At 37.3% G+C, this 13,005-nt stretch overlaps 2 protein-coding genes across 2 annotated transcripts; one reads left to right on the top strand and one right to left on the bottom strand.

Annotated features, from left to right (window-relative positions):
• Positions 1 to 3,944: 3,944 nt before the first annotated feature.
• Positions 3,945 to 6,508, bottom strand: c21h3orf38 (chromosome 21 C3orf38 homolog). The gene is made up of 4 exons (XM_033986993.2): positions 6,327 to 6,508; positions 5,990 to 6,165; positions 4,916 to 5,133; positions 3,945 to 4,667 (listed from the first exon to the last, which is right to left on the bottom strand). Exons 1-4 carry the CDS (start codon positions 6,451 to 6,453, stop codon positions 4,307 to 4,309), a joined length of 882 nt encoding a protein of 293 aa, XP_033842884.1. The 5' UTR covers positions 6,454 to 6,508; the 3' UTR covers positions 3,945 to 4,306.
• A 251-nt stretch (positions 6,509 to 6,759) lies between these two features.
• On the top strand, positions 6,760 to 12,988 carry zgc:152951 (uncharacterized protein LOC569013 homolog). Its single transcript, XM_033987095.2, has 11 exons — positions 6,760 to 6,946; positions 7,475 to 7,711; positions 7,816 to 7,933; positions 9,136 to 9,288; positions 9,768 to 9,944; positions 10,582 to 10,655; positions 10,758 to 10,955; positions 11,037 to 11,174; positions 11,248 to 11,337; positions 11,476 to 11,619; positions 11,700 to 12,988. The coding sequence occupies exons 2-11, from the start codon at positions 7,475 to 7,477 to the stop codon at positions 11,826 to 11,828; spliced, it is 1,458 nt and encodes a 485-aa protein (XP_033842986.1). The 5' UTR covers positions 6,760 to 6,946; the 3' UTR covers positions 11,829 to 12,988.
• Positions 12,989 to 13,005: the final 17 nt, after the last annotated feature.

Here is a 13,005-nt window from a genome sequence, read left to right as displayed (position 1 = left end):
ATCAATAAAAATGCTAATCAATAAAAATGTATAAAACTATGATGCAGTATTGATATTTTACTGATATATTATTACACTACTATTTACACAATGACAAAATGTGCCCTGTTTCACAACTTAAAGAGCCTACATTCTACAGTTTTGTGATCCGTTATAATGTTTCCTCATCACAAACATGCCTGGAGTTGTGTTTTGTTTCATTCACACATGTTTAACACACAAACCTTGCATATTTAGGCTGTGTTCTTCTCTCAAACAGAAAACTCTCTGTTCCACCTCGTGATGCCGTGTGGTAATACAAGAAGTGCTCCACTGTGTTTTTAAACGCCATACAGCTTCACTAGAATCATTTGGATAAGTTCAGCCCTGGAACTGTCAATCTCTACAGAACAAAAGGTAAAACGTAGCTATTATTGTGCTTTGATACGTCAGAAGGTGGAAAAGAGCATTTTGAGCTTTGGAGATGTAGACGGACTAATAATAAAGGGTTACTCATACATGTGCAAATGGAACAAAACACAACTCCAGGCATGTTTTTGATGAGGTAACAGCATTATAACATGGTTAAAAGCTCACAAGAGTCAGTTTTGGAGCAGCCAAAAACTGCAGTGAAATGAATAACACGGCTCAAGAGAAATATAAGATGCAATAACTATACTTTTATATGTGCAAAGTATTCAAAACACTTTAACTAAATATACACACAGCTCATTACCTAGCTTTTAACATCAGGGGAATCCACTTAACAATAAGGAGAGGTTTTTCGAGATCCTAGGACATAAGTGCACTCCCATTAAGAAGCAAAAGTCCATTGAAATAAAAAGGGAGACATAAGTTTGTAGTTAAAGCTGACCTTAAGGTTGGGTTTGTGCTGTTAAACCTGCTTTGTCCTTGTGTAATGCCCTTGAAATGTAAATGTTATTACTTCCCTTTGCTGCTTCTTAAGTCAATGTACCTTTCCAGGAAACTACTTAATGGTGCTATCTCAGCTTGGGCTTCCACTATCCAACAAATAGATGTAAGGACGCTCAAAAAACAAAAGTGTGATCACCAACAAGAGCTGTACCAAAACAACAAACTTCCCTTGTGCATGCCTTTTCAAAATATATAGAAATCTAATACTGTTTTGTTGGCAAAGAATAATGAGTGGGAATAAAGGTCAAAGAGCAGCATGTTGTGACACATTTTCAAGTCATTTAAAAATAAAGATTAGGAAATAATCTCTATAAAATTGTTACTCAGAAGTGACAGCGGCATTTCAGTAATTGTTTTCTTTTGTTCAGACTTATTTACAAAATACCTTTACTTAATCGGGAAGTCCCATGTCGATATTTGGTCCTAAATTGAGTCAGTTATTCCCTGATATGGACGTCGACCTTGATCAAGTTCTTATTTTGTCCTTTAGTCCTAGTCTAGACCAGGTTTAGTTTTGGGTTTAGTACCAACGTTGATGTGGTGGATGGGCAAGAGTGAATGCACCCTTAAAGTCTTACACATTTATATCCCTTGTAATCCACTTAATCTCACTGCAACTATTGGTCAACGCCGCAAACCTATACTGAAGAGAAACGTTCTGAATGGAGGTTATAGGTCTATTCACGTAAAAGTGTATTAACTTGGGCTGTGGGACGTAACAAATTAAAAGTGTGTACTTACTGTACACACTTTAAGGATCTAAAGGAATCTGTGCTTTACTTAAGCGCATTGTGAAACTGATATTTTCTACTTTTACTTCAATACCTCTGAGAGCAGCTATCTGTACTTTCCACTTCACTACATTTTTTAAATTGACTGAAATGTTTTGTTGTTTTTTTGTTTTGTTTTTTTAATTATTATTATTGTTTGAGAGCTGCTGAAAAGGGTTTTATTTTTATCAAGTTCATTCTCTGAGCAAACAAAAATGTACAATTAAAAACAGCTAGAAAAAAAAACAAAAAACAATAGATTCAAGGGTTTCTTTTGAACAAAATTTAGCACAAATCTTTATCAAAATCACTGCATTTAAAACCTTATTAGAGATCTCAAAATCAGCTTTTTTTTTTTCTTTTTAACCATTTTTAAACTGGTACCTTAATACTTTTACTTAAGTAGATTTTTCATGTGATACTTCTACTTGAGTATTTGGTATCTGTACTTTTACTTAAGAAACTAAATTGAGTACTTTCCTGCTGTAGGCCAGTCTCATATGACTCATTGTGTGCAAGTTTATACTGTCAAGAACCCTGCACATTTTTCTTGAGCTGTTTATGCTTTAGCACCATTCCACAAAGGCGTTAATCCTCAGTCTCTGCTCTTGGCAAATGAAACACTTCCAGGTCAAGTTCAAGAACCCAACCACTCACACTTTCATTTGCTTCTCCTCCAGACTGCATTATACTTTTACCACCAGGAGAAATATTATTGCTTATTGATTGACTCTGCTGTCGTTCATAAATCCTGTTCTTTATAATCTTCTGGACCCAGATAGCTGCTGTCTCTGACACCTTCACAAGAACAAATGAATTACTGACACACTTCAATAACATGCTTTTGTGCCTATAAAGACACCGTTTGGATGTATTTCTCTTTTAGAAACCTATTACTTTAATGGGGGACAAATTTATAGTTTTCTTAGTGGATGGCTAGAAGTGCAGCATCAGACTGCACTCAGATATTGATAACATTTCCTCACTTAATAGTCTTAAAAGGATTTTCCCAATTGTCCCTTGGCTCTGGATCTGAAGTCAATCATCCTAATTGTGTGGCTTGTCTGCCCTCTACAGGCTGATCTGGAAGTACAATACATTTGGGCAGCCAACAAAAAAATCGAAGCATAGGTTAAAAAGTGCAATGTTTACTACAGCTGTGATTAGATTTGTTGATAAGGAACAACTGCACCTTTATTCAGATACGTTTTTCATGTTACAACTACTAGCAATAAAACTGGGGAATAGTGGTAATGTGTCTACTTTCTTAGCCTTAGAAATCCTTTGAATGAATATTTTATAATACTATATAGCATTAACTGATGTGTAAAACTTCCATTGATTGTCAGTTCATGCCTCAGTAGTGTGGTCGTGGACCCACAATAGACCAAACTAAGTGGCTGTTAGGTTAACTGTAGGTGGGAAAATTAAAGCTGTATTTCCTGGTTGCCACCCATAAGCTCTTTCAAAGACATGTGAGCCTAAACTTTCCACACATTTCCTTATAAAAGACACTTTGCCATTAGAGAAAACAGGCCTCCAGAGTCTAAACCATCACCAGACGTGGTATTTTTGAAAGTAGTGCGTCAGAGCAGAAGCCACTGCCAAACCACCTATTAAAAATGTAAAGAGGCCAAGTGCCATAAAGACAGAAGGGAGCAGCTTGTCATTATTCTTAGTGAAAGGTGAACAGACTGACATCAATGGCTGCAGCGGTTTGGCTCTCACCACAACTATGGCACACTGGGCCTAGTGGCTCCGACCCGCATCAGCACATATTAACTATTATAGAACTCTTTGAAATGGTTGCCAAGAATAATTTCCCACATGTAACATTTGCCACAAAAACCATAGTCAAAGCAGTTTTTTCAGTGCCCTAGCAGACCATTTATAACATTTATAATACCCTATGACTCAGTAGAATCCCAAATCAGATTTTAATAATAAGAAACTTATTTTTTTGTATAATGGAAGAACTGAATAAGTGGCATTACTGGTTAGAGCGTTCAACAATTTATTTGTGTATTGAACATAATAGTTTGATTAGTGTATTTTAGTAAGGGTTCATGGAGGTAATAACTTCCAAAATTCCCAATGAGCCTACCTTAGTTTGTAAAATAATGCTGAGCAATTTATCCTTTTTTTTTTTTAAGGTACGGTATTAGTAAACTACATTAAAAAAACTGAAATCCAACTAAGAAATGATTTATAGCAAAAACAATAAACATTTGTTCTTCCTAAAAGCAAAACACTAGTACTGCTCAGGAGCATAACTGCTTTATTCTCTATTTAAACTGATTCTTCAACATAAAATTTTAGAAATAAAAACAGAGTGGCTTTAATTAGAATACAAAAGTAGTGCAAAAATTTTTCAATGTACCACTATGTAAAGAACAGTAGATGATGCTCATAGATGAAGTAATATAAACCCTATTATGTAACAGTATTTACAAGGACCTCTGTGTAGTAAGTACAATAAGGCACAGGCCATCAAAATAAACACTTTTTGCATTGTGACTTATTTCCCAAGCAAAATGTTTGAATAATGTGTGCAAGTAAAACTCTACTCTCTCTATCTCAAAAATGACTTAACAAATAAGATATAAAATCATGAATTAGTATCAACTGCAGAGAAGCTGTAAATCACTGGAGTTATAATTTATTGTTGGAGCTGACATCTCTTTGTTTTTAAGTGAATCCTGGCCACGGATTTTCAAGTTGATAAACTTTATTTTCCAGTTGTTGTCCACCGGTGACTTAATAAGACCAAATATCTGTTCAAATATTCCCAGACAAGACACGTCTCTGTGGATGGTCCCAGCCACAGCCACCAGCACCAGGCCGTGGGGGGACGCCAGCGTTTTCAGACCATTGGCATCCAGGTTTGGACTAAAAATCAAGCGCTCCTCATGAGTCAAGGCCAAGAGGCGAAGACTGACCATATCTGCACCAGCAAACTCCTCCACTTGTTCTTCACATGTTCTGGAAAAAAAGTTTAAAGAAGTCAGAATTATGTTTTCTGAATGTTTTGTTTTTTTTTTTTTTTCAACAGTGATCCAAGCTGCATCCCCCAACAGTTACACGTGAGTGTAAAGGCTACTCTTATTTGAGTAGATCATAACTGCAAACACTGGCCTTTGAATTGTGATACCTAGAGATACATTTCAGTTAATTTGCAAAATATAGAAGAAGAAGAAGAAGAAGCCAAGACATCAAGTCAAAGTATCTACCTGGCATGAAGATGAAATTTTGCATCAGGCCAAAAGTGCTCAGGTCCCCACTTCTGACGCTCTTGTCCCAGAGCCGGGTTCTGACTATTCAAAAGGCCGAAGAACCACTGGCAGAACTGCTGACCAAGTATTTGAGGATCAAAGCCTGGGTCTGTAGGCACTGTTTCTGTGTACTGCCTGGTTCGGCTGTCACTGCGCTGTCCTTGTGATTCATGCATCTACAAAAAAAGTAACAGTTAATCTCTCACTGAAAACAATAAGTCTATATATTTTCTTTTTAGTGGTGAATTACTCTTTTCACAGCCCCTATAAATCCACTTAAGAAAAAGTACTATGGCCCAGGCATGGGCCCTATGACTCATATATATATATATATAAATTTAATATTATTATTATTTTTTGGTTGTCTCATGTGCTTCAGCTTTTACATGGAAATAGTCAAAACCCAACAAATGTTCAATCTACTATCAGTTAGACGATCACTTTAAACACCAGCTATACTTATACTTATATTTACCTAAAATAATCTAGGCTGAATTTGAAATTTGATTTTCCTCTGCGAATAGTAGATCAGACAGCAGAAGAACAGTCATTTGTCTGTACTCCAAAGGGTTCACATATTCAACTGGGTCTCATTTTGGTCAGGTGACAAATACCAAGAAAAATCAGAATCAGAATCAGAATCCTTTTATTGCCATCATTTGTTCACAAACTAGGGACTTATTTTGGTGATAAAGTGCAACATAAAACATAAAACACAGTGGATAAATACAAATACAAATAAGGGCATGCACGAAGTAAAAAAAAAAAAAAAAAAGATATGCTTATCAAATATATATCAAATAAAATACTTAAAGGTAGAAAATATATACAACAGCAGCATCAGAACAACAGTGCAAACATGACTTATTAAAGTGGCCGGTGTTATAAAGTGTCCAGTTTTGTGCAAATATTATAAAGTGTTCATGAGACAAACTGCAGAGGGGAAGAAACTGTTCTTATGACGAGAGGTTCTGGTCCCAATGGACCGTAGCCTCCTGCCAGAGGGAAGTGGCTCAAATAGTCCAAACATACCTTTTTAGATGACCAAAGTTCGAGTGTCCTTTTGATAAGTACGTGTTTTTCACTTGTTGTAGGCATAGCAATCCCTTCTTTTGCCAGATATTTGAATATCAGATCACGAAAAACCTTCTTTCTCTTCAGGAGCTCTTCCGCAGATTTGGTGAAAGACAGAATAGTTTCCATTGCCTCTGTAAAATGTAACAACAACGTTATAAACTGGCAAACTTGTCCTTTTCAACTTATCATAATCTGGCAGTATATAAACAGCAAAACAATTATCTGTCTTCCGGATTCATATCCAGAGAAAGGTCCATACGAAGAAGAAAGTCATATTCAAGGGAAATCGTACCTTTACTACTCTCCACAACAATCAGCTTATTTGTAACGGTATCGCTAAGAGACATTAAGTCTGCATGCGTCATTTGTCTTAATATTTTTGTACATTCTGCACGCTCCGTCAGGGATAGTCCTGTCATTTTTTACGCTTTGACATGTAAACAGCCCTGGTTCATTGATAGTCCGTCCGTGAATGGAGTCGTACAGAAACACAAGTTTACAAAAGGTTCCGGGACGCACAGTACACTTAAGGTATTTTACACAAACTATATACTTGTTAAACAATACTTAGAAAAAACAACAACAAAACAACAACAACAACAACAACTATATAACCGCAATTTATAATTTACATTGTCATGATTCAACATTTAGAGGAATATGAATTATCAACGCAACGGACGCATAGCACGTAGAAGCTGTGTTTACGTACCGCCCCTGAACGAATCAGCGCTAGCCTCATGGATACGCACAGTGCCGCAGGATTATTTAGAGCCGAAGAGTCCCTTGCGTTTTCCTGGTCTCTTTTGTAATCATTTTTATACCGTTGGGATATGATTTAAGAATATCCATTGCTTCGTACGATTTTAGTATCGTACTGGCAAACGCTGCAAGAAAGTGACGCGCTCTAAGGTAACGTATTATAAGTACCTGGTATCTCTTCTTACTATGTGATATTGGTTTTGGTTTTCATTCTTACTGATACTGGCTTTCATGTCAATAGCTTTCTGTCAATACATTAGAAGTAACTAATATTCAGCAAAGTTGCGCATCTATATTGCTTTTATTAATGCTATCCTAGTAAAGCTATTCTAAAATCCTATAATCTCATTATCTTTACCTAGGCTAGAGTTTAGCTGTTTGTGATATTATTTATCGCACTGTTATATTACTAATGAACCTGAATTTTGAATTAGAAGTAGGCCTATGTTTTGCAACAGTTGTGTCATAAGGAAATGTTTGGTTTAGTAACTGCAGTTGCAAAACATTGTGCCAATATTTCCTCATAGGTGATTTTACTTGTTTATTTAAAGAAGCCCACACAAAGAAATGACTATCCAGATGTATATGTTTGGACTGCAATATTTCATGTAATAAAATGTGTACAAACATGTCATAGCTTGTCTCTTTCACTTGTCTCATCCTATCTCCTATCTGCAGATGGAGGACATGGAGAGCAGTCCGGGCCGGGTGACAGTGTACTCTATCGTGGGCTGTCCTCACTGTGTGCAAGCTAAAGCCACCCTTGGGCGACTGGGCGTCCCAGTGTGTGAGGTGGATGTGGGAAAACATCCAGAGCTCAGGGCCAGGGTGAAGGAGCTGACCGGCCGCTCCTCTGTCCCTCAGATATTTTTCAACAGTGTTCATATCGGGGGGAATGACGATCTGCAGAAAATGGTAAGGAATGTTTGCTTTATTTAATCTTATTATGTCATATTATGAAAGAATATTTATGAATGTATGTATTTAATATGTTTTTGTTTGTATTTTAAACTTCACAGAATCCCACAGAGCTGGAGAGGTTGGTTAATTTGGTGATGAGCGAGCCAGTTTCCATAGACGCACCACCTTTACCTATGGAGAGTCCTACTGAAGATACTGCGGCAGAGTCTGATGGAGGTAATAGAGTTAACATTTAACATTTTTGTCAACTGTATTCCTCTGTTTATTGATGTAATTCCTCCCTTCAGATTGAAAAGTGGTGACACACTGTGTAGTTGGCTGTAGAGTTGCTTAGTCATCTTTGTTGGAAGTGGAGATAAAAAGAGGCAGTGATGATGAAATGGTGCAGGTGGACAGCAGTGAGAGGGTTTGGAGCAGCAGGTGTGAGAGTAGGAGCTGAGAGTCACTAATGCCGCAGAGACAGAGACAGTTGATACAGAAACCTGATCTGGATAAGCCCAGAGCGCCAGAGTATTAGGCCTTCATCTGAGCAAACACTACCTGTCTGCACTCAGCGATTTAGTGCAACTGAGTGTCTAAAACAAGATTAATAGGATTTATAATATGTTACAGGGAAAAATGATAATATAAACCAAACCTTGTCTACTGTATTTATGAAAATTACAAATGTATATGTGTACTACAATACAAACATGGTATGTTTTTATTGCCGTAAAAAGTTAAATTAAGTAAATAAGTCAAATTATTTCAAATTCAAATGTCAAATCAAATACCATTCATTTTTATAGTACCTGCCTCAATGAACTTGATTAGAAGTGGGATTTTTACAATATTCAATTCTTCCAATTACTCACGGAAAAATAAATGTTGTCCCAGTGAGTACTAGATTTGTAACGAGAGGCCGATGACTCCGGATGTCTGAGGCAGAAGGTTTGCCGTTTGTACAGGACCTGGAGACATGGACCCTGCTCTACTTAGTATGATAGTATTGAGCATTAAAGTGTCCCTGTGCCTCATTCCACACAAGCAGGTTTAAATGAGGTCAGTTGTGATTACACCAAACATCAGATAAGAAGTCTAACTAAAGGTAGGGCTGTTCAATACTGGGAGAAATTATTATCACAGTTATTTAGCCCATAAATGAAATCAGAATTATTTAAAACAATTACTTTTCTACTGTTATTAGCCAGAATCACCCAGTAGAGAAATTATATATGTGTAGTGTATAAATAAAAGTCTCAAATAGATTAGAAAAGAGTGCTCACATCATTCTAACATCGTAGTTTCGATTACAGTTTTTCAGTTGGCTAATAACTGAACTTTTTACTTTGATTATCTGCACAGCCTTAACTGGAGGTGTCCTTGGTTTATTATATTTTTTTGAGTTTGTACTTGGCATTACTCACTTGTGCTCCCAGACTTTAAATGTGAGAGAGATGAGTTGGCAAACCTGGTTGAGGACTTCAAACATGGCAGTGTGATCGGGACTCACAGGAGAGGACTGACTGTGCACAAAAAGAGCTTCTCAGGTGACCAGCTGCTTAATTGGCTGCAGAAGGAAAAGGGCATGGGTAAGTTTAGGGCACTTTATTTGGGTTAATACAAACAATGAGGTATTATTTATGGCTAGAGAGATCATGGGTTCTGCTGCCGTGGCAATTGCGACAGCCATGTTGTGAGTGGAGGAAGAACATGATTCAAATAATATAAATAAAAAATAACAGGATCAGAAAATGTATTGATGAAATTGTTTAAATTGATATATTCATGTTATGCTTACTCCACGCCTATTCAGGGGAAAAGAAGATTTTTTACCTAACTGAGCTCATAATAATATGGTAGTACGTGGGCATTAAAAGTACAAACACAAAAAGGTCCAAATTATAATAAAAAGTTCATTTCCCTTTTAGTTTGCATGAGTTATTGATCTGTCAACATGGCTGCCTGAACTAAAGCCTGAAGTTTACCATAGCAATGATCTCTCTAGCCTTTATCAATACAAACATGAAGACATTTTTGAGAAGGCTACTGATGATGTTTTGTGTATTAGCTGGAGAAGAGGCGTATAACACTGGCCAGGCTTTGTTGCAGAAGAAGTACATGGTGAGTGTGAGTTGCTCAGGGAAACAGGAGGACAGTTTTGGAGGGACTCTGTTTAGGTTACTGGAGGATGACCCCCATTCTGCCCTCAACACAGGACAAACCGCAGCCTGCAGCCCCATCCAGGGTAGGTCAGAACCAGGTAGAACAATTCACCCAGGAAACTAACTAAAAGGGATTGGCTAATGCTTTTAACCCGTTCTGATGATGGCGCTGCTTGGTGTGTAATCTTTGGTTGGTGGTGGAAGTGTTAGATGCTGAATGTTTTTGTCTGTCTGTATATGTACAAACAAAAGAGGTGGTTGATGTTGATGAAAATGAATACCTCAATATTTTTATCCAGGGACAATATTTAGAAGATATTATTGCAGTCAATCAGACATTTGCTATAACATATAAATGTAATTCTAACATTGTAAATGCTTTTCTTTTTGTAGTAGCCTTTTTATGTTATGCTTAATACTCTAATTTTACATATCTCCAAAGCAACTTTTGAGATATAATTCATTTTTCGATATATCTCTCACCTCTAATGTCCTAACATGTTAAGGATATGCAAAAATGTGCTGTGTTTCAGTCTGTGTTTAAAATGAGTAATTTTTTGCTAAATTGTTAAAGCTGCATTTGCCCTGTAATAGTCTGCAATTGCTGCCAGGCCTGATTTATCTCAAAATTAACAGGAAGTTTCTACTCATTTGAAGTATATTGTGTTACTGCTAAGATACTTTATACTGAATATAACCTCCCTTATTATTCTCATTCAGCTGCTGAGCTCTCCCTGATTTTACGGGATCTAATCCTGAAACTGTTCTCTCAGCATCTCTCCGCCGATGGCAAGGTACTGTCCTCATTCACTGACTGTCTTTTTGTGTCACTGAGTGGAGCATTTCATTCAATTTAAATCCTGTTTATGTTGTGTGTCCATCATGTTGTGTTTCAGTTTGTGGACTACAAAGGCATGTCGGCTAACCCTGCATTTGAGCGATACTGTGACCTGGCCATTCAGCTGCAGAGAGTGGAGCTGCTGTCTCTGAGCCGAGAGGAGAAGCTGGCCTTCTTCATCAACATCTACAATGCACTGGTCATCCACGGCTTTCTTCGGCTAGGGGCCCCCACCAACATGTGGCAGAGGTACAAGGTAGGGAAGCAAACTGCACTTTGTCTTTTTATATTTATTATATTGATCACTTAATGTATATTTAAAAACCTTCTGCCATAGTTTTTCAACTATGTGAGCTACCTGATTGGAGGGGAGGTATTCACGCTTCAGGACATTGAAAATGGGGTTTTGAGGGGAAACAGAAAGGGTATGGCACAACTACGGAGACCCTTCTCCAAAACAGACCCACGACTTCAGGTTTGTTACATCAAAATTACATTCCTAACATTTCTTATGACAAGTATTAGTCTAATTCTGTTTTGTCTGCTAGATGGCGCTGCCAGAGGTTGAGCCTCTCATTCATTTTGCCTTGAATTGTGGCGCAAAGGGCTGTCCACCAATTAAAACATACACCCCACAGGTACAACAGTAACATTTAACACCTTCTGTCTAATTGCCAAGCTTATATCAATCCATCTATATCACTTTATTTGTCCCAGAGGGAGAATTTAAGCACATTGAAAAGTAAAATACAATAAAATACAGTTTTTTTCATTAGGACATTGATAACCAGCTCAGGACCGCTGCAGAGGCCTTTCTAGAGAACGATGATGCCTGTGTGGTGGATTCTGGGAAGAAAGAAGTTCGACTCAGTCAAATTTTTAAGTGGTACAAGGCCGACTTTGGAGGCACAGATGAGAAGGCAGGTTTGACACCAGATCTAAGATGGTTTGTATTATACTGTGTTGCTTTCTGACTGATCCTGCCTGCTCTGTCGTGTAGCTGCTGCACTGGGTGCTGGACCACATGGCAGACTCTCCGAAGAAGTCCAGCCTGCAGGATGTCCTGTCTGCGGGGAAGACCAAAGTGTGCTACCTTCCCTACGACTGGACCAACAACAGCAGCCACTGAGCATGCTCACACACACAGCCAGCTTTGCACACCACCCTTTGTCCTATTCTCACTGTTGAGTCTATTCACATCAGATTAAATCAAGTGGTTCTCTACCATGAAAATATTTATGCAATAATATCACTGTCCAGTGCGTTGTACTCATGTTTGTTTTGTTTAAGACTCTCATTATCTATGTATTTCTCTTTAAACATGAAAAATGTAATGTCACTATATACATAGAGCAAGCAACTCAGGAGTCATAAAGTCATTGCACATTTGGGGCATTACGGATCATTTTAGACATGCAGTGTAGGCAGTCATTCGACCTCTAGCATGCTGCCTTTGCCTTATTAAGCCGTTTTTCAGACAGTGAAATAAGAGCTACACTTTTGAAAATGCAGTCAAAACATTAAATGCTATCTACATTCACATAAAGGTTGATTCTGCTTTGGTGCATGGTGGGCAATGACAATTATTTATCTTTAGATTAAATCAACTTTACAGCTTTTAAAAGATGTATGACATATTTTCCTGTTGAACCTTTTACTCAAGGTACTACATACTCAAGGTCTTCCATTTAAAAAAATATAAGTGCTACTAATGTTTTTTGGCAATTTTAATTATGGGGGAGGAAAACAGTTGGATTTGCCTGTAATGAACTTGCATGGTTCTAAACTGTTTTTAAAAATACATTTATACTGATAGCTTTTTAAGAAAAACTTGGCCTTACTGTTATTTAAAACATGATTCCTAACAGGAAACAAGGATGATGCTGCATGTTGAGTCCACCATTGCATTACAGCTGGAATGCATGAGCTGCATGATACTGCATACGCCGAGTAATGGAGCGCGTCTTAAATCTGCCATAGGGAAGACAATTTAACGTAGACCTAATTAAGAAGTTAATGTAGCTCAAACTTTGGTTTAAGAAAAGTTCATGCTTAAATAATTCAATTGTTTTAAAAAGTAGCTAAGAAGTTTATGAACAATTTCTTTCATGTATAATTGTCTTTGTGCCAGGCATGTGATGCAAAAACTTTAAGCACCTCGGACTACACTTGTCTTGTTTCACAAGCAATATGAAAGAATAGAAATATGCAATGTTTATTATCAAATTATCAATACTGTATTGTCTTTGTAACACTTCTTACCTTTATTAAACTGCTTCTGAAAATAAATTAATGTCAAATGTTCA

Source organism: Periophthalmus magnuspinnatus, chromosome 21 (assembly GCF_009829125.3).
Source record: "Periophthalmus magnuspinnatus isolate fPerMag1 chromosome 21, fPerMag1.2.pri, whole genome shotgun sequence".
NCBI lineage: Eukaryota > Metazoa > Chordata > Actinopteri > Gobiiformes > Gobiidae > Periophthalmus > Periophthalmus magnuspinnatus.
This window is presented reverse-complemented; position numbering and strand designations above follow the sequence as displayed.